Source organism: Corvus hawaiiensis, chromosome 2 (genome assembly GCF_020740725.1).
Source record: "Corvus hawaiiensis isolate bCorHaw1 chromosome 2, bCorHaw1.pri.cur, whole genome shotgun sequence".
Lineage (NCBI taxonomy): Eukaryota > Metazoa > Chordata > Aves > Passeriformes > Corvidae > Corvus > Corvus hawaiiensis.
This window is the reverse complement of record NC_063214.1, coordinates 82,904,637-82,926,440: the sequence shown is the minus strand read 5'-3', so window position 1 is coordinate 82,926,440 and position 21,804 is coordinate 82,904,637. Positions and strand designations below refer to the sequence as shown.

Below are 21,804 nucleotides of genomic sequence, written 5' to 3'. Positions count from 1 at the left end.
TTCCCACCCCTGATGTCCCCGTAATTATTTCCCTTTCAAGCTCTATTTGGAACTACAGAATCACAGAATAAGCTGAGTTGGACAGGGCCTGTAAGGATCATCAAGTCTGACTCCCAGCCCTGCACAGGACCATTCCCAAAAATCACACCATGTGCCTGAGAGTATTCCCCAAATGCTTCTTGAACTCTCTCAGGCCTGGTGCTGCGACCACTTCCCTGGGGAGCCTGTTCCAGTGCCCAAGCACCCTCTGGGGTGAAAAACCTTTTTCCAATATCCAACCCAAACCTCCGCTGACACAACTTCAGGCCATTCCCTTGAGTCCTGTTACTGGGCACCACAGAGAAGAGATCAGTGTCTGCCTCTCCTCTTCCCCTCATGAGGAAATTGTAGACTGTAATGAGGATGTTTTTCATGTCATTTGTGTTACCATTGTGTTGCTCCATGTCAGTTTCAGTTGCTGTTTCTAAAATACTGTAGAAACATGATGCTAAATTTATTCAAGATATAGTTGGAATTAAATTTTCTCTTAATTGGTTTTGAATTAGAACACCTCCCAGGGTTGTTTCCAACTTGACTTAGAATATAGTTCTGTCACGTTTGTCTTTCCAAATTAAATTTTTTTGTCTTCCTGTTTCTCGGCAACCTACCTAGTATTTTACAAGTAAGGTAATTTTCTAGACATTTGAAAGAACTGTCTAGTACATGATAACTTCTTGTTAACTGACGTGTTTTTCTCATACTCTCTTAAGGCATAAGCTACTTCTTCTTTTTTTTGCTAGAGGCATTTGCTATTATGAAATCTTTGAAATTGCATGGAAACCCCTCTAAACAGTGCTTCCTTTTCATGATCTCTTAACTTTTGATATTGTGTTTGTCACCTGAACTTTGTCAGGTCTCTGTAATCCTACATTTCAGATGGGAGTGAAGGGGGCTTCTGCACTAGAAACAGTTAACTTGAATGTATTTTTGGGGAGTGCCTTCTGTGGCAATTCCCAGGACTGTTTTCCCTTGCATGTTTGCAAGGATGTCTTTATCCAGCCTTAGTGAATGGAGCACTGCATTTCCCTCATTGACCTACTTCTTCTTTTCAAAGAGGGTAGGATAGGTAGGGAGACGTTGCTCTGCAAGGTTCATGGTTATGTACGAAGTATCTCTGTCCTTCATAGTAGAATTTATGCCAAATTCTTCACCATGACCTTCTTTGTTCTCCCTCATCAAAAAGCTGTTCATTATTAGCAGAACTGCCTTAAAACAATTGGTATTTCTTACAATACGAGAAATGGTCTAACTTCTGCTTTTGTGAATATGGGACTGACAGGAACTACTTGGATCACTGTCAAATATTGCTGGGTTTTTGGGTTTTTTTATTGATGTGTCTGCATGTTATTATGTTGTATTTAGGTTAGAAATGTAATGAGAAGCATATTGACATATATTAACTAGGCAGATGTTAGGGAAAAATGCTAATAAGTCTGAAATATTTCTTGTAAATGTATCATTATAGCTTGCAAATATTTCCTTGAGAAGAAAATTTGCATGGGGGCAAATCTGTAGCTGACATCTTGAATCTGTTTATTCCCTCCCTTCCATGCTTTTAATTTAGCTTGTTTTAACTCCACTGCAACAGTTTTGATTTTGTAAGATTACTTTTTCATCCAGTTCTACAATTTTGTAAGTAAATAAGTAAATACATCTCAATACTTTCAGTTTAGCAGGAATATAAGAGTTACCAGCAATCTCTGACGGGGTGATATGGTACTCTTGTGGTGTGGATTGGGACAGTAATTTCTTGAAAATTGCTTGCCTTTAAGAGTAGTGCTAAAAATTTAACATCTCTTCTCAGTGTCTGTTAAAGATATTTATGTACTTGTACGACAGATACCAGTGCAGTATGTGAAGTAGAGTCCTGTAGCAATAAATTCAGTCAGTACAGGTGTGAGTCACCATAAAACTGAGAAATGCATGTATTTTAAATTTCATTCTATATTTTTGGTGTAGAGGTGGATGTTGGTCTGAACTAGATAGTATTTTTTTTTTCTTTTTTTTTTCCTTTTTTTTTTTCCTTTTCCTTTATGGCTATTGACTATTTGCAATCAAGGACTAATAAATTCAGTTTTGGTGGGAATCGATGGATCACTTTGTATGCAAGAAAGAAAGGGAAAAGTGAAGACAGTCTTCAGCTCCCTTGTGGTTTGCTTGAACTGATAATAGCATGCTCTGACATACAGATTTGATTGAAGAAAGTGTATGTAGCATGCTGTTTTCTTTCCATAGCAGCAGTGATTTAAGAACTTCCCCCTCATATTTTCAGGTTTTTATATTGAAGCTTTTTGTTTCAGACATTAAAAAGCACATATAGGTCAAGTAAAGAAGTGTTTGCCAGTACGAACTCTGTGCTAAGCATTCTGGGAGACTGCTTTCTTGCAGCAGCAGAGGATTCTTTGTGGCTGGCAGCAGAAACTGCAGCAGTATCTTTGCAGTTTCCTTTCATCTTTGATTATGTTCTAAGGATCTCTGAATATAGGAGCTCTTTCCATAACCCCTTGGAATATCTTTTCATCTCTGTGGTGGAGTACAGCACATGCTGAAAGCCTCCTATCTTCTACAGCTGAGGTATCCTTTGCTTTTCATCGCCCTCTGATTTTTTGTCTTCAGCGGCTGGATTTTTGGCAGTGTTTGGCTTAAGCAAATAGGATTACATTTCAGTAGCTGATGGTTTCTAGTCAAGGAACATACTAAATGTGGGACATAATGAGGATTGTACAAAGAAATATTTCTGCAAAGCACAGGAAAATTACTCGAGTCGAGCAACGGAAGAAGACATTCTGCAAATGCGATCAGGGCTGCTAGAAATGCAAAATTCAACAGATTGGGAATGGGTTGCACGACAAGTGTGATTTTGTTTAAAGGCATTCGTACAGTTTTTGAGAGAAACTGTGGTTATATATGCAAACAGCAAGGGGAAAACAATGCCCTTGAATACACAGCATTCAGCTTGCCAGATGAAGATTCAGAAATATTGATTCATTCATTCCTGGTAAATAAAACTTGTTTCATTAATAATTTTATCTGCTAATTGAAAGCTAAACTAAAAACAGAATAGCATGTTTATTTAACATCTGCTATGTACAGGCATGGATATATATCTTGTCCTGATATTGTAGGATGTTAGTGCATGTATGTGGCATGTTATGTATGTGTGCATGCAGCTGTAGTGTTAAAGCTTAAGATTCATATTCCTTTTATCATTTAGATTTGTATTGATAGCTCTGAAGAGTTTCCACTCTGTAATTGTTTTAGAAGATTGTCTGCTGTTAGATCTTTCTAAACATACTCTTGGAATGTATTTGGCACTTTGGCTGAGGAGCAACTGATGATTATGTTATTTGAAAAAACTAAGGAAGGCATTGTTGAGGAAACAGTAAGCCAGCATTTAAGGTTTTTTTTTTCTTGTGGATTTGAGTGTGGTTTTTTTCCTCTGAAACTGTTTAACTGTTCTATTTCTGTTTAACTTACTGAAAGGGATACAGGAGCATTCTAGAAGAAAAAAAAATGGTTCAGGGGAGCAATAACTGTTTCCTGAACCTGCTTTGCTCTCAAAGGCTTTTTAGGTGTTTCCTGATGTAAAGAAGCCAGGCTTTAAAGTGAGACTGTGGTCTTTGTTACCCCCCAGGTTAATGACGTGTTTGTGCGTCAGGTGTATTACATTTAGGCTTGAGGGGGTGGAATTGGAGGAGCTAACTAATGTGCACAGCTTGCTTCACAATTGGACTAGTTAAGGATTTACATATTAATTTAAAACAATTTGAGTTTACTTGCTAATTGCTTTGTCACTGGCTTGGTAGTTGGGATAAGAGGGGTGTGGTACACTGAAATAGCTGGACAGATTTTGACAAGCTTGTATCTTGCTGGCTACCCATGCTGTGCAATTGCAGCTATGGAAACTCTCTAGAAATTTCACAAAGCTTTGTTGCCTTTGTGCTGCTCAGGCCCCTTTTTTGCTGAACTGAAATATAAGGGGAAAAAAGGTGTGTGGTTGCACATATGTGTGTATCTATGTATATACACGTGTATATGTGTGCACGGATATATGTGTATTTCTATACATGGATACACACACAAGCTTCGAGGAAAGAACACAGAATAATCTGAGCTGTCTTCATGCTTAAAATAACTTGTAGTATGTATATTACCCTTCATGATAGTATTGCATTTGCTTAATATGGTTTGATATTAAAAATAAAATGGCTTCCTCTGGGTATTAGGGGACTTTTTACACTGTTAGCAATTTTTAAGTTAGCCTCATACAGAAGATTGCTAGAAATTTGTTAAATTCTGTGTAATGAACACTTTAAGTAACTTTTGTAACCCATTGAATTTAAGACCTAACACCCTTACTGGCCTGGACTTCTACGTATAGTTAGGCGAGTGAATGAAGAAATACTTCCTTTTTTTTTAAATGTAATATGAATTAATGTAACTTGGAGAACACAGTGACATTTTTTGTATATTTTTCTACTTTGTTTCACATGGTACTGTTCCAGTAATAATTTTTCTTTAATTTAGTCCTACAGAATTGGTACAAACCGGCAAGATTAAGCTCAAAATATGCTTCACCTGCCATTTGCAACTGAAGTTCCACATCTGTCTCTTAGGGGGTTGGATTTTTTTCAACTCCAAGATGTCTAGATGCTTTTAAGTAATGATACTATTTTTTAAAATTTGTCTGTATGGCTTTGTTAACTTGGTTTAACTGGAAGTAGTGGATCAAGATAAGATATTTTCCTGGGAAAAATACCTGAAGGTTAGTATGGAGGAATATGTGGAATCAAGGGGTCAGCATGACTTCCTGTTCATTGTACTGGACCAGTGAAATCCATAAGAATAAAAGTCAGAGTTTTACAAGAAAAAAACAGGCTTTGTTTAAAGGTCATGCTCTTGATAATCAGAGCTGGCACTGGCTATTGCTTTCTTAGGTGTTGTCTGAGGCTGGGGAGCAGTTGCTACCGACACCCCTGAAGAGTGGAAAATGGGGTTCTCTGAAGGATGGGAAGAAGGGGAAAGAAAGATACCGCAATCCTGGCAACAGTGACAAGTGATTTTATGGAACTCGTAGAAGTATATAAAACTTATATCTCTTAAATTATATGATGTCTGTACTCTTTGCTATTAAAGCTAGCTTATCTAGCTCTTTCCCTTCCAAAGTGGTGGCTTTCAGGGGGCGAAATTATGTCGCTCCTCACTAGAGAAGCTGTACACTGAGGTGAAGGCTCCAGGTATCTCATCTCTGAAGAGAACCTGCATGGCCAAGACCGAAAGAGTGACACTAAAAGCGGTATCACTTGCTTGTGTTGTTTTTTATTTTGGTGACTGTTGCAACAGATGCAAGTGGGTGTGTGGTTTCACCTCTTTGTCTGTGTTGTAACATGTATCTGAGCTGCAATGTCTTAGCTTAGCCTATTTGTCTGTACCTGCTATCAGGTCTATTTAGCCACTTTGGATCAAATATCTCCTGATGCAGAGCTATTGTCAAAACATTGGTGAATTTCAGGGAGTTCTTTAATTTACCAGTACATTGATCCTCTTGTAAAATCAGTGTTGAAAACCTGTGAATAGGAAACTCTCAGGAAGTAGCTCCCTTTAAGGAAAAATCACCTCTTCTGAGAAGAAAGTAAGGAGGCAGAGGCAGTTGATTTAGCATGTTCTTCTTATTTACCCTTTAACCCAGATGTCAGGAGGTTAAATCTAAAGTCTAGTTAAATCTAATTACAGTTTTATCTTAAGAGGGCCTGCTCTTCTGATTGCTTAAAGGAAAGATAAAGCCCCTATATGAATGTCTTCTCAGGAGTACAGTTTATTTTTGTCCATTTCATGTCATTCAAACTTGCAATGAAAATGCTGTATCTTAGCTTCAGGAACATTTCTAACCTATAACTTTGTATTGCTAGAACACAGGATCTCGTAGGGTCTTAGGTCCACATGGATAAGCATCTTCATTTTAATAAAAGATTATAAATTTAGTTTGAGATGCTGTTAAAAGTTGCATCAAAAATAATGAAATTATATTTCCCCCAAATGCCCATCTTGGGCATATTTATTTTTGGCAAATGTTGAGAAAACATTTTAATGTGCTTAATTTTGTAGTAAGTTGAAGGATGTAGTTTCAGAATACTAGCTTGTATGCTTATCTACTTTACTTAGTTTGTCTTAATTTTCCTGTGTTTTTTTTAAGATTTATTTTCAGAATGATATTACATGTTATTTCTTTTTCTATTCAAATTCCTTTTTTTTTTTTTTTTTTTTTTTTTTTTTTTGTTATCACTGTATAAGCAATCATTATCTCAGAGTCAAATGTTAATGTACAAGTTAGATCCTAAACAACTGTTTTGGGTGGTTGACAAAGGTGGAAAATGAGCAAGGGCGAATGATGTGGTGATAATAGAACTAGCAACATTTAAAAAGTTTGAGGTTTGCTAACAAGCCACTTGAAGTATTCAGTGATGAAGGAAGCTGGGCTGAGTGTGCCACCAGCACCTATGGAAGAATTAGAAAATTCTGAAGGGAGACAGACTGGGCTGAAGGACATTAACTTTTTTATTATATATTTGTCTGAAAATTGCAGAAAACAACTCCTTTTTTTTCCATGCTTGAAATGCTTTCTGCTCAGTTTGCTTCTAATGGCCTATTCGGCGCTGCCGTTTCTCTCGTTAAGCTTTAGAGCCTTGTAGTTTGGTAAACCTACCTAAGGTAGTATGATAGCTGTAGCTTGTGCAAGATGGGGCCTAATAATTTTAAGTAGTCTTTACATTTATTGTGTCTGATATGGAAAATATCTGATACTTAAACTGTGCTTACACAATTTCAGAGGAGGAATGCGGGGCATTTTGAAATAGTACATGTGCAGCTTTTAATAGGGTAGATTTAGGTATTGGCTGGAAACAGAGCCTGCTACATTTTAGTAGCTGTAGTTTCTTAGTCTGTGTCACCAGTTGACTTGATAGCAGTGTCATCACTAGGTGTTCCTGAGTTTTTTGGTGACTGCTTTTCCTATGCTGCTCATGAGTCATTTGGTTTATTAATAAACTGTGACATCTTTAAGATATACCAAAGTCTGGGCATGTGGGAAGATTGACTAATGACAGCAGTGAGCTACATCATTCTGGAAATAACTCCATAGAAGACATTCAAGTTGCAGATATTTTGATTTCAAAGTAAACTACATATGTATAATTTTTTTTAAAAGAGTCTCCTTAATTTAACATGTGTTGTGTTTTAAATAAACCTTAAAGCCTTAAATAGCTTAGATGTGTTCTTGCTGTCTGAATTTGCAAATTAATATCAACTTGTTTGTATGAGGTAGAAAGTCTAGTAGAAATAAAGTAGAAATATATAAAGGAGAGAGTTCTAAGGAAGAAATTGTGCTGAGTAAGTGGAAGTTGTTTTATTTTAATATGCTTAAACAGCTTGTGCAGCAATTCTGTAATGGTGTGCTGACAATTTGTATGGGTTAGTCTGTTGTTACACTCTCATAACTTGCTTCAACTTGTACCTGTATTATGAGTGGCTTTTATTCATCAGCAACGGGAGCATTAGGCTTCATTAGGCCTCTTAATAAGGAAAAAACAGATATGTATAAGTACAGCATCTAACTGTTGCATGGGGTTTTTTTCATGGGTCACTTGAATTAGAGCACTTCTTTTAACTCCTTTCATCTTACTGCTCTGGCTGAATAAAAACCTGGCGTCTGATGTGCTGACTTGTAGTTTTGGCTGAATCTCCCGACGGTTTCTGTAGACTTCTTTTGTTTTGATTAGATTCCTATGGGAAGAATACTCGAATGTCCATCTCCTTATATCCCTCTGCCCTCTCAGCAGGGGAAATTGCAGCACATATTCACCAAGTGCGTAGTACCTACATCAAGTACACGTCTTTGAAAGATGCATGAGAGGACTATGAGAACCAGGCTCTCAGGCACTGAGTGCACTGGCATGCAGAAGATAAGATTAAGCATTTTATCTTCAGGAAAAATGTCTTTAGGCCTGGGGATAAAATCAGGATAGTTGCTCAAGTGTACATGCATAAACCATTGTTCATCTATGACAGTATAGGTTGGACTGGCACAGAAAGATATCCAACCCAAAAGTATGGAACCAGTTTACAGCCAGGTGGGAAACATGTTCCCTTCGAATGTAGCAGCAGGGAATCTTGGGGGAGCAGGATATCTTGTGCTGAAAGAAATCAAAATGTCTGGAGCTAAAAAAACCCCAAAGAACAACACAACCCTATCAAACAACAAAAAAAACCTACAAACCCAAACAAAAAAAACCAAACAAAAAAACCCCAAACCACCCAAAAAACTTAAATGCCATTAAAAAAACTCCTGAACCCTCCCCTCCATAAAATTTTGTATGGTCTTAAGGAGTGAGAAGACTTCTGTGGTGGAGAAGCTGCATGGGTAGGGCATTTAAGACTGGAGTCTAGACTTAATGAGCACATGCAAAGGAGTTGACTTCTCTGCTCCTCTTTCTCAGTACTTTTATCCACTTCCTTTAGAAATAGCCTGAAGTGCTCATTTGAGTCATCTACAGATGCAGGTACCCTATTCTTCATGAAATTAAATGCAATTAAAGTAAATCATAGACTTACGGAATTGTTTCGGTTGGAAGGGGCCTTAAAGATCATCTAGTTCCAACCCCCCTGCCCTGGGCAGGGACACCTTCCACTAGGCCAGGTTATTCAGAGGCCCATCCAACCCAGCCTTGAACACCTCCAGGAGTGGAGCATCCACAACTTGTCTGGGCAACCTGTGCCAGTGCCTCACCACCACCCTCACATTAGTGAATTTCTTCCTAATATCTCATCTAAACCAACCCTCCTTCAATATAAAGCGCATTCTCCTTTGTCCTATCACTACAGGCTCTTGTAAAAAGTCCCTCTCCAGCTCTATCATCGGCCACTTTTAGGTACTGGAAAGCTGCTCTAAGGTCTCCCCGGGGCCTTCTTTTCTCCAGGCTGAGCAATCCCAATTCTCCAAGCCTGTCAGAGGAGAGGTGGTTCAGCACTGTGACCCTACTCTGGACCCACTCAACAGGTGGGTCTTGTGCTGAAGACCCAAAGCTGGGAGCCACCTGCTAACTCTTCCAGTGTTCTTGTTTCTTAAAACTCTCCAGTGTGAAGTCCAAGACACTTTTGTATTTCAGTTGAGGGGCAAACAAAAGTGTACTCTTACTTCAGTCCAATGAGAGAGGTGAATTAACATTCTCCTCTAGGAGCAAATTGTTCCTGGAAAAAGTCATGTAAGATTGGTGCTACACAGTGGGAAGAGTTCCCCCTCAGGCTTGGTTGGCACAGAACCACTTCCATTTGAGAGATCTTCAGACTTGGGGGTTTGATTCACTTTTTGTGTGTCTGTTCTATCCTCTTAGTTTCTAATAGTCATAAGGTCCTGTCCAGTTAAGAAAAAAGCCATCTTTGGTCCAATACTGTTCTCACAGTCAGTCTCCTTGTGTCTGTCCTGTCTATATGGAGATATGTCAGAACCATAGCTAATTTGGAAGTGCAGTTTTAATCTTGAAGTCTCCTATACTAAATTCTACCAATTTGTTTTCTTTTTTTTTTTCCCCTGTGACCTTAAGGAAGTCAGGTTTTCCCTGAAAACAGATACATGCCTACTAAGATGGTGATGCCTTGAGAGGCAACCTAAAAACAGAGACTAGACAGGAGTAAGGGAATAAAGGTAGGTATTTATTTGAAAGGCCTTCAAAGGTACACCCTGGGGAGTCAGAGGCTACTGCCAAGATGGACCCCAAGATGGACGACAGGTCATGAGTTCTTCATACTTTTATAGGTTTGGTTCATTTGCATATCAGCACAAATTCTCCAATTAAAGCTTCAGTTAATGATGTAATTTCCCCAAGCTTGCCCCCCTTTTAGAAGCTTTTGGCTTATACTTTTTGGGCATAGGATGGTCTGGGTGTCCTTGGAGAGCAGGCCCGGAGAGGCTTTGTTATGTCTACCTAGCACGAGAGAGCAGAAGTGAACAAGCTACAAGAAACTTCAGAGTTACACACTAGGCAGTACAGGATTTGAAAAATATGAAAGTTAAAACCTAGGGCATCAATAGTATGAAATTTATTGCATCACAAGTTGATACCTCATATATAGTACTATGCAAATATGTGACATGGACAAAATTTAATCTGCATTTTGTTTAGCTCTGCTGTGATTTTACACTTGTTTTGGTTTTTATTTGTCACAATGTAAGAGTGTCCAAACTAAGGTACTGTATCTTGTGTGTCAGATAATCTGTGTACTTGAGAAATAATGAGATATGCCATGTTTGTGTTAACAACTTTAGCCAAATTTTTATTCTGTGAAATAAAGCTTTTAAAAAATGCAGTGTGCAGAATCACTATGGATCCAATAGAGACGCTCACTGGGAGAATCCTTTAACTTTATACTGCTACTAAAAGAAAGGTTTTTTATTCCAGCTTCTTGAGTGGTACTACAAGACCTGTACATTGGTGTTACCTTTTTTCATCAATGCAACCTACTCATGATCGAGATCTCTTCTGTGCAGTATTTCAGCATCTCTGTCCTATCCAGGCTACTTAACTCTCTCCTTAGAAATAATGTTTAGAGAGTAATTTTACCTGCAATGCAAAATTTAAGAATGTATCATTTATACTGATTTACAGATACCTCTGCAAAGAGGGGTTGTTGTTCTCCCTGTTACAAAATAGGCTTCTTTCTTGCTTTACCAAAGAAAGTGAACATGAAAAGTTGCATAGTATGTAGCACACTCATATCTGTGTCTTATGCATTTTCTTTTTTCATCTCTGTTTCCAACCAAGAATGTTCTCCTTATTGGTGGGACTGCAAATTACACATTTGCAGTGTTTGCCATAGAAGGAGTCTTCCTAACTGAGTTTTGTATGACTTTTTGTTTCATCTGAGTGTAGAGTGGATGGCAGGGAATTGCCAGGTGACTTGCATGCTGCATTCCATCTGCTATCAGGCTTTCACTTGAACTTGTGAATATGTTCTTCCAGGGAAGCACGTATCTGTTGGTCACTTATGAAACTTGGCAGCATTAAGATATGTATAGCTGCAACACTGAATCTTCCACTGACTTGTGAAATGTTAACCTTGAATACAGCTGCAAGGCAGGCTGCCAAGTGTGGGAGGGCAGTGCTGGAATATCTTGTACTAATACAGATGAGAGCAAGAAGTACTGGCTTTTAATGTCCTTGTCATTCCGCTAAGGTGGGTCTGTATTTTCAGATGACCTACTGCCTTAAAAATCCAGCCCGAACCAAAAACTAACCAACCAAAAATCCCAACGCCCAAAGCTCTAACAAAACAAAGCATCAACCCCCTCCAGTTATCCATGCTTCTCATTTTTTAATTACTTTTTGAGAGATTCTGTGAGTTGCCAGGAAATTTAAAGCCACAAAGGAGTAGAGAACAGGTGTAGGGTTTTAGTAAATAATATCAAATCCTTCTGTTTTCCAATATACAGGACATGCATACCTACAGTAATATTATTCCTCTACTCTTGCTCCCCCCCCCACCAGCTGCTCCAGGTTAAGGACAGTTCTTTCCCTAGAAAAGCTTACAGAGGCAAGTTTGATGGCTGTAATTACAGGTAGTAGGTTTAGTGATCTTGATGCAGACTTTAAGTAGGACTTGAAGCAAAAGAAGAGCCATTAAACCCAACTACTCAGATTTTAGGTTGTTCCTACAGGGAGGCTGGGTAGTCATCTTATCTTCCATTCTCATATGCTGCCTGTTCCCTTACCATCATTCACTTTTTATTATGTGATATTGTGCATTAGCTAAGTAAGTTCTTAAAGGAAAAAGTGATTTGAAAGAATAAGAGTCCATGTGAGGAACTTGTCCTTTGGGCAGCAAATTGGCTGGATGAATCACTGGGGTATGCCAGAAATACTGAGAACTTTGTAATCCTGAGAACCTAGGTAATTTTGTAATTACTTAGGCTGTTCCTTAGGAGTATATGATGCAAGAAGGGAGCCAAATATTTGGCTGTTGGAAGTGGTATGAAAACTACTGTTTTTAAAAGTACCATGTGAAGTCCATCAAGCCACCATGTTTGTAAAAAGATGAATTGCATTGTTTCCATAATAATGTGAGTTATTTTGCAGATAGGTCTCTAGCTAGTAATTTGCCACAGTTTTGGGAATCGTGTTGGAAATACAGTCAACTTTTGTACAGAGACATTTTTTGTGTGTTTTCCTGGATTTTCTGTTGATCTTTATTGAGGTAACTGATTGATGCAACAAATTGAGTACTTTTTTGTTACTCTTTTTTTTTTTTTTTTTAATTGCAGTTAAGGAGGTTAAAACTACAGGTCATGTAACAAGATGATAATTTTCATCATGTCTTAAAGTTCTGGTGTTCATCTTTCACTTTCTGAATCTTAATGTGTTATTGGTAAATTGTTTCAATACACTACTTTATTAAAGTAGCTTAAGTCTTTTGACTGTGTGATGCCTGGATAAGCAATATCTCTTGGGATTTTGTTTGTTTGGTTTGCTTTGATATTTTTGCCATGGTTTTTTGTTTGTTTGTTTTTCCCCCTAAGTATTTTTAAATTAATTAAATTCTTGAGGTAATCACTAAGTCCTCAGCAGAAAATAAATGTTGGAAGTACGCATCAATTTGGCAGTTAAGGTCTATTTCATGCAGGATACAGTTCCAGAGGTACTGCCTCACTCTTCTGTTTTTGTTAAATAAAAGAACCTCTTCTAATGGTATAGCCATGTTAATGAAATGCAAGCTAGAAATTACATTTGTTATTCAGTAAGGAAAAATATCTATATCTTTAAACTGATGTTATAAAAATGTTAGCCTGTTGGCTTTCTTTTGTTCCTCATCATGTTTAGAGAAGAATAGGAAGAATGGCAAGGAAAGAAAATCACATTTATACTATGAATTAAATATGAATATGAATTAAAGTAGTCCAGATGCATTCAAGAGAAGTACCTGACCAGGATAAAATAATGTTGCCATTTAGAAGAAGAATCCTTTGTTAAATTAAGGAGAAGAAATACTATTTAAAATGTATATAATTTCTAAGTCTTTATTAGTGTGTTCACAAATGCCTTTTGCATAATAAGGTTGTGCATTTCTAGTTGCAGTTAAGTATAATTGCAGACCATCTCAATGAAACAAATTCCTGTTTGGCAGCTGCATCCTCAAGTAATGGTGTAATTTAGTCTAAGCTGTTCTGTGCTTCCGTTCTCTGAAAACAAAAGGGGCTGGTGCAAAATAAAAAGTGTAACTAAATGTTCTTGAACTATTGTCTACCTTGCTTTACACAGGAAGATCTGTTTTGTAAATTTGACTAAACTGCTGGTTTCCTTCTTAACTCTTAATGAAGCTTCATAAAGTACTATTCTCTGGAGTTTGGTGTCTCAGTATGAGAGAGGCAGCTTAAAAAGTACATAGATTGAACTTGTATTTCCTGGAGAAAAAGACAGAAATATAATAAATCATTATTGTCTGAACTAAAATGTTATTATTTCTTTCTGTCCACTCTTTAGAAATGTACTTGCATTGTGGATGGGATGGGCAAACTCAGGCTCAATTTCAGGAGTGCAGGCTGAAATAGCATGTTGTGCAAGTGTGAGAGTGGAGAGAAGGGGATATCAACATCTTACGTTAGGTTTGAAGAATAAGAAACCTTGCCTGAAGTTGTGCCTTCTTAAAAATACTGGCAATAGAGGAGGATATTTGTGCTTCTCCACAACTTCATCTGCTTTCTGCAGTTTAAGGTGACTTTCTCTTCTATTAGAGAACAGATAAAAGTTCATGCCAAGTTAAATTTAGGATGTGAGTTATATTGAAGTGAGATAACTAACTGTCCTGAGAGAATTGAGAGTTGAATGAAGGTGGTGGCTTACTTTCCACAGCTGTCTGGTTCCTTACTGGACAGAGTGTTTAAAATAGGGATGTGCTTCTCTGGGGAGTTGAATTTTCTCTCAGATGTATTTTTGGTTGGTAAGTACAGCTACTGAGGTTGCAACTCATTAGTATTAAAAACAAAGGGAAAACCAAAATATTCCTCTCAAAACCTGGAAAAAACTGCTCATCACAGTTCACTTTTTTTTTCATGGGGAATCTAGCATATGCTAAAACTACTGGGTGGGGAAGTTGGAGTAGTCAAACCTTAAAAATTCCAAAAATGTCAGGTAGGATGCATACAAAATTGCTTTGCAATTGCACAGAAATGATTCCAAAAAAATTGCTGCTTCTTATTTTACCACTGTATGTGTGTGCTGAACAGTGTCTGTAAGCAGTGGTATAGTAAGAGAGTAGTTGGGTCAAAAAAGCAAAGTTGAAGCATGACTTGAGTTTGTGTTGTAATTAAGGACAGGAATGAAGATAGCAACCGCTGAGCACTGTTATAGCCTAGATATCTGGAGGCCAAGAGACACTTGTGCAAAGCGTTCATAAGACAAGGGAGACATCCTGCAGGGTTCTGTACTAGCCAAAGGCAGTGAGTGATGGCTGGATGGTCTTCGTGGCTGCAGGACCGAGGTTCCCTCAAGTGTCTTCTCTTAAAATGTGTGAAGATTTTGTTGCATTGTCTTCTCTGTGATTTTGGATGCTGATCAGTGATGGATGCCTACAGTGTTGAAGGGTTGTGAGGAGTGAGTAATGAGCACAAATAATGTGCAATACAGCAGTGAGCTAACTGGCTGAAGAGAGCGAAGAGGCAGAGGGGTACTGGTAGTTGAAGAGTTAAGTGCCAAAGGGTTAAAGGTATTAAGGTGGTTTTTGAATTTTATTTCAAGTTAGCATCTTTGTAGACTATGTAAGATTTTTACTGTGAAGGCAATTTGGTGTTAAGTGAAACTTTTAATATGGATTTAGCACTAAGATAAAAAGGTCATGCCCACCCTACACCCAAAAAGGAGCAATGTATCAGTTCAGGGCATTGATCATGGAGAATGTCCTTGGTTATTGGCTGGTTGTTAATAGCACCCGAGTAAGTGACATTAATGCAAAAATATTTAAGAACCACAATACTTAGGGTTTTATACTTCTAAAGAGACACAGTTGTCAATAAGTGACTAATTCTTAAATTAAAAATATTTTAAATTATTAAAGCCTTGATTTTCTACATGCTGTAAAAGGCTCAGCCTGTTTTACATGGTAATTTTAGATATGTACATTCTCTTTTGTGTTTGACTCACAACCTTAAGGCATTAGAATGGATCCACCTTTTTTTTTCCCTTTTCCCTCCCCAGAGGAATACAGCATGCTTAGGGGCTGGCCTTTGTCTGTCATGCATTCCCACCATAACAGATTTAGCAAACTGCAGCTGAGAAGTTAGACTAGTTTGTACTTTGTGCTGCTTGTGCCAGGGAAAAAGCTTTTGTTTTCACTGGATCACTGGCATGTCGATTACTTTGATGCCAAAAAGCATACAGTTTTGCTGCTGTCTGTATTTTCAATGAAAGAATGCAGGCAAGAACAAACAGAAATCCTAAGAAAGAGCTTACTGTAGAATCTCCGCAGAAGGGCAAGGATGCAGGTCCTTGTGAAGTGGAAGCAGAGAGTCCTGTGGTTGTGCTGGTAAGAGTTCTTTAAACAAGCTGTCTCTTCCCTTTAATAATTCCAGTTCTCTCTGTCAATGAAAAACTGCTTAATCTGATGCTGATGAAAAGTTCCAGCATTCTTACTTGTGAATAATTTGCATTTAGGATTTAGGTTTGGTTCTTTGTGTGTTGTCTGCCTTTTTAATTGATTTTTGTTGTTCTGGTTTACCAGATCTTTGGTTCTCTTTGAGTATGACTTTGGAATTTGGCTTTCAGACTAGCTGCTTTTCAGTCTCTTCTGTGTAGCATAGTTGTACAGCTCTTTGAACCTAGCATGAAAACTACATATGCTTCAAAATACTTTCTAGCACCTCTAGTTTTTAATTGCCCAGCATATCTTCCAATTAATATATATTTGAACTCCCTAAAGTGTGTTTGTGACAGTTAAATTTTACTTAAATGATCAAAGAACTATCTAAATAATTAATGAGTACTTCTGTTAAAGTATCTATGTATCTGTTAAAGGACCTATTTTTTCAATTCTTTCAGTGCACATTATTTAGGAATTTAAAGTTTTAAAATAGCTTCCAGTGAAGGAAAAGGGAATTTTCTGTATGTGGGGGAAATAATCAAATAAGAACTATTTTGTCTGAAACACTGCTAGACATTTAGTTCTGTTGGAACTTTAGTAGTACAGCAAGAAAACAGTAAGTGAGCTGTAATGAATCCACCAACTCTCTTCAGAGGAGGATTGTTAAACTAGTACTTATATAGCAGTAGAAAGAAGTACTTTGATAGTTCTTACTAAAATTTCAACTCTATTTAGTATTATTTCATGCTTAATTGCTGCTGCTGTTGGTCCTCTTTATTTGTGTGGCTGTAGTTGAAGTTAGTGGGGCAATCCTCAAATTATAGTGTCCCCTCTCCCTCTTACTTGAGCTTCACACTGTGCATTTAAGAATTGAACTAAAACATGCTGGCCATCTGTGTTTAGTAATACTCATCTGTAACTTTTTGGGAATTGTTACTGTATATAACTGAAAACTTACACGTGTGCTAGTAAGACAAACTTTTTTTTAGTTTTATTCTATTCAGAGAGTTGTTAGTAAAACATGGGGTTTTTTTGGATGGGTGTGTTCTGATTTCTGGTCCAGATTTTCATCAGTACAATATGAGCTAATCTTGTGTGTGCTTTCCTGCCTTTGGACTGTTTAACTTTATTTAGAATTGTTTTTATTCCCCCATGAATGCTCAGAGAGGATATTAGTATTTCTGCAGATACTTAGGGTACTGCGGCTAATCAGCAAGGCACATGTACATACTTAAGAAGAAAAAAAGTATAAAACAATACTGTGTTTACTTATCACCATTTATGAAGTACCTCCTTGTAATTTTTCAAATACTATTTAATTTAATGTTTGTGAAATAATATACCTCCAGTGTTTGCTCTCCTTTTTTCATTTTTAGATGAAGTGCATGCATTCAACACAAAGGTCAATATTTAAAGGGAAGAACATTTAGGTTTTACAAAGGTCACATAAAAATGTCTTCAGTGTCATTTCAGTTGCTATTTTGGTATTAATCTGTTTATATATATGTATATACACACAAAAGTGTATATATAGCATAATTATAGATCCCTTTTGTCTAGTTATTGAGGAAAGCTAGATGAAGTGGTGCAAGTAACCTGCAGCAAGTATGCTGCCAAGCAGAAAGCAAAAAGTAAGGCATTATGTTTCATTTCACATTGACATTTGGGTCCATTTTTATTTCACTGGGCTGTGATGTTGCACTACATTTTTACTGGCACAGTGAAGGTAGGTATCCTGTCATTGGTGAAGAGTACAGTATGGTAATAACTAAGACTGACAAAGTTGCTAGTTGCTGTAATGAATTCTAAACAGCAGAATTTCTTGTTTCTTGAGTTAAAAACCTGGGAATTGCATTAGATAGCAATCCTCAAAAGCATGTGGAACAGTAGGCTTCTGGTTTACTCTAGTAATACCTCTCATCGACTGTTGTCTAAAACATTCTTTCAGGTGTGGATGTATTCCTTTTGTGCAATTAGGATGTGATTTGCCTAGCACTCAATAAGTATTCTTTATAAAGATCAGATAGAATCAGCTGTCAGGAAGCAACAGGTTTTTTGTCATATTCATTTATGTTGTATTCATTTAATTATTTTAAATGTAGTTCACTGAGAGTCTTTCGGAGTATTGAGGGGACTAGGTATTTATAACTGGAAGCATCCCATGTGTTATTGAAACAATGTTATTTGGTTGAATGCTGTGCCTGAATTAACTTTTCCTGGTTAGGTGGGTAAGTTTACAGAAAGAGTTACCTGCTGCTTTCAGTGCCAGTATGTCAATATGTGTGCTGTCTTGTGTCCCTGTGATTTGAATTAGATTGTGTCATAACTTTGCTCTTGAGGTTAAAAGCAAGAAGAGCCCATGGAAAAAGCATTTAGATTTTCCAGGTGGTGCCTCGAAACCCTGCTTGGGATGAAGTGCTGTTGTGCTAGCTGTTGTAGAAGTTACTGGATGAGTATGCCTGCTGTCCAGCTGCATTTTGATAGTCAGAGGTAGTAACTGCGTATCAAAATAGATGATGTTTCTGGGAAGTTGGATCATTTGGAGTTCATCTTTCTGCTTGGAAACTTGCTGTCAGTATAAAATGCAATAGTTAAAAGTGAGCTCTAGGATACATATAATTTCTTGAATTAATTTTTAAAACCTCGACCTGGGCAATTTATTTTATGTTTATTGTGGGACAGTAAGATACAGGGAGCTGTTACCCATGTTTAGTATTAAATAATCTTATTGTATGTCCACAGTGGCTTGCCTCAGGCCACTATTAAGAAATACATAACACCTATTCATCTGTTTGTATCCTGCTTCCTGCTAGTGCCTGTAGCTCCATTTTACTCCTTATGGGAACTTGTTAATTTGCAGGTGTATATGCCAAACATGTTTTTATAAGGTAAATAATGTTTTGTAGCAGGAGGCTAACAACATTCAGTGCACTTAGCCTTACCATCTTTTGTTTTCTGAGAAGAGAATTGGACAATAACAGTTATCTCAATTTAAGCATGCAAGAGAAACATGTACTGTGGGTTTTTTTCTGTAGTATGTAGTGTAGGCAATCACTGAACTCTTAGCTTAAAATTTATTTTATCTGATGAATTTTGATGCTGCTTGTCCTAATATATAAACTGTATTCTGACAGATTAAAATGCTTACCGTGTGGGTGTCATGACTGCTGTTTTGAAATACTTCTTATTTCTGATAAGTTTCCATGCTTTCCATACTCAGGCAAAACCCAAAGTGGTATGGCAGATAATTTGCTCTTTTATCTTTCAACAAATATAGCATTGGTTGGCTCGAGACCAGGAGCCCATGAAACCCTATGCTCTTAGCATTTTCCTAGATTACAGAAATAAAAATGTTGTTGGCTGCAAATTAATAGGAAAAATTAAGTCTTATTGGAAAGACTGAGTTTTAGTGCCTATAAACTTGATGTTGCAGTTTTAACTGGGCTGAGTTTTATCTGTGTCAGCTGGTTCATAAATCCTATTTAACAATCCTGTAACTACCCAACATATTTTCTTTTATATTACATGAAATACTAGACCAGATTTTTTTTTTAATGTAGAAGAGCCTGAGAGAGAATCTGCTTCCTTGCACTGTTTTATGTCTGGCTAAATGCCAGTATCAGTGTGTTGTTTATTGTTTTCTTTTTTCATATCTGGTCCAAACTGATAAAACATCCTCTTCCTTTTGAATCTGACAAATGACTAAGAAAGAAATGAGTAACATTTAGGAGGAACCTGAGGGAGCACATTCTTCATTAGTTTTTACATAAATGATATTTCTGCAGATCAAGTACCTCACTGATTAAATAGGAGAGGTCTGTATTCAAGACCTCAGCTACAGTGAGCTTTAGATTCTTTAAAAGCTTTTCTTGAGGAAGGATTTTTTTTTCGACCTTGTGTTTACAGCAAGCAAACAAAATATAAGCAAAGCTCATATTCTTCTGAGATTCCTTTTCACAAATTTTATAGTTGTGGTGAACCATTTTTGTGACTGCAAGGAGAGAGAGGCATTTGCAATTAATTGGATGTTTTTTAAAGCTGCATCTTTAGGTTTTGAGTTAGCTGTGCTAGACAAGTGTGTGTGTGTGTGTGTTTGCATGCCCATGAAATAACTTTAGTTACATTTATACTCTAAAAGTAATCCTTTTCCTCTGATTTTGCTGGTAAAATGAGAGAAGCCAGAACTAGCTTTCTTCCAGTCTTTACCTATCACCTTCCCAAGAGAATTAACAGGAGGATAGATGTAGCTCTTCAGCACCAGGGAGAAGTGGATGAGAATGCTGATCATGTGCAGCACTGTGTAAAAATCCATTACCCATTTGTGATGACAGCTTTCCCTTGCTATCAGGCTGTGGAATTGGGGCTGTGTGTCTATCCACTTGCTGGTTCAGATAGTAGATGTCCTGGTATGTGCGCTTTTTGACAGTATTGATCATGCGTATGTTTATTCTTTCCTTCAAAAAGCTCCCCAGATTGCCACAAGTGGTCACACTGCCATCTGATCAGTATTTCAGACACAATCTGACTGGAAGGTCCTTGGTTGGAAGGAGCTCTCTCAAGCCAGGTCACCTCCTAATCTGTCACAACAGCTCTGGCTCTGTTGCTGGTCTTAGTGTGAGAAGGCTCAGAAACGTGCCATGAGAGAGGGGACGGGTCCTTCTAGTGTCAGCCCTGCTTTTAATTAGTTTAAGCCAATTGTGAAGCCAAATCTTTTAAGCTAACTGAAGAGACTGATTGTATATGCAAATCAAATGGTCCTTCTCTGCTGGTCATTTTTTAGGCACAGTTTAATTTGCAGTATTTATTTTTGTTTCTCCTAGAGGTCAGTCATCCTGCACTACTCTCAAACCAACCTGTCACCGTAGCATGTTGTGTATAATTCCTTCTTGAGAAGGAACGGGAAAGGCAAACTTGACCAAAAGGAGTGACTGGGCCATATTACTCTAGTAGTCTCCAGACGTTGGTTTAACTTAAGAAAGAGTATATTGCATAAGAGCTCAAAGTCAGTGGTTGGCAGGTGGGCATCTTGCTTGCCTGGATAAGTAGAGAGAGACCTGTTACAGTGAAAGTGAGAGAAAGGTGAGCAAAGAGTATTTTGTTTTCTGACTGATGTGTTACCTTGTACTTCATTTATAGACCAGAGTTTGAAATGTTCTTTGTATTCTGTTATCTCTGTGCTTAAGGAAGAAAATTTGTAACGGACCATTATTGCCTTAGTGAAGAGTTGGAGAGGGTAGGTGAAGTTACTGTAATTTGTTTGGAATCAGAACTGGTTATGACAATCTGTTAGAGGGGGGCTGCTCAACCTGAAATTTTGTGAAGGGGTAATTTTGTAGTGTCAATATGTAGGAAATGTTTCAAATACTTGGGTGAAGTAGGTGCTTGGTTGGAGCACACCATTTCATTAGCTTGGGATTCACTGCAGCAGTCTGAACACTCAAATGCAAACTTGCAACCACAATATTTTGTATAGTTAGTACATTAGAGAAAATGTAATCTTTTCTTAGGTTGTGTTTGCCTGCTTCTCTTGTGCTTTTCTGAGCTAAATTGCCCAACCATTTCAGCTACAGATGGGTGCATGAGCATAAACCTAAGCCTTTTCTGACAGACACTGATGTTAGTTCTTGGCTTTGTGCTAACTCCTGTTCATGAATGACAGGAGAAGATGACGCAGGGGCTGGGGTTCAGGTGATTAGCTCTCAAAATGTGTCAGAGTACAATATGGAGTGAACTGAACAGCCCTTCTCTGTCTTGTCTGAGGAGAAAGATGTCAAACACAACATAATAATTTTCCATCATGACTCCTAGAAGTACTGGTCTGTGCTGAGTATGTTGTTATATAGCTGATGAACTTTTAGTAAATCTTTCCCATGTGATTGTAAATGGTGGCTATTTTTCTTGACAAAGCTACATTTTGTTAATCATTTTTGGTAGATTTATTTTCCAGACTTTGCTTTTTTTGCCTCTGCAGCTGTTATGCTTTGTTATGTTGTCACATTCTTCTTACCAGTAAAACTACTGTGTGGTACATGTTAGGGAATCTCAAATAACTTTTGAGTAGCCTGTGAACTAAGTCTGAAAACTTTCTCTGACCAAAGCTTTCCTAATTCCTTGAAAAAAAAATTATTTGATTCACTTTTGGATGAA

At 37.6% G+C, this 21,804-nt stretch overlaps 1 protein-coding gene across 22 annotated transcripts in view; it reads left to right on the top strand.

Annotated features, from left to right (window-relative positions):
- DOCK9 (dedicator of cytokinesis 9) overlaps positions 1-21,804 on the top strand; it is a 117,173-nt gene that overhangs the window by 16,685 nt on the left and 78,684 nt on the right. For 7 of the 22 annotated variants that reach the window (XM_048295842.1, XM_048295849.1, XM_048295847.1 and 4 more), the window contains exon 1: positions 2,420-3,037. The exons of 4 other annotated variants lie outside the window; for them this stretch is intronic. In XM_048295842.1, the coding sequence (XP_048151799.1) occupies positions 2,876-3,037 (162 nt within the window). In that variant the 5' untranslated portion in view covers positions 2,420-2,875. Of the gene's footprint in view, positions 1-2,418; positions 3,038-15,333; positions 15,604-21,804 lie in introns of those variants that run through there. 11 more of the 22 variants (XM_048295860.1, XM_048295859.1, XM_048295855.1 and 8 more) reach the window with 4 other exon arrangements.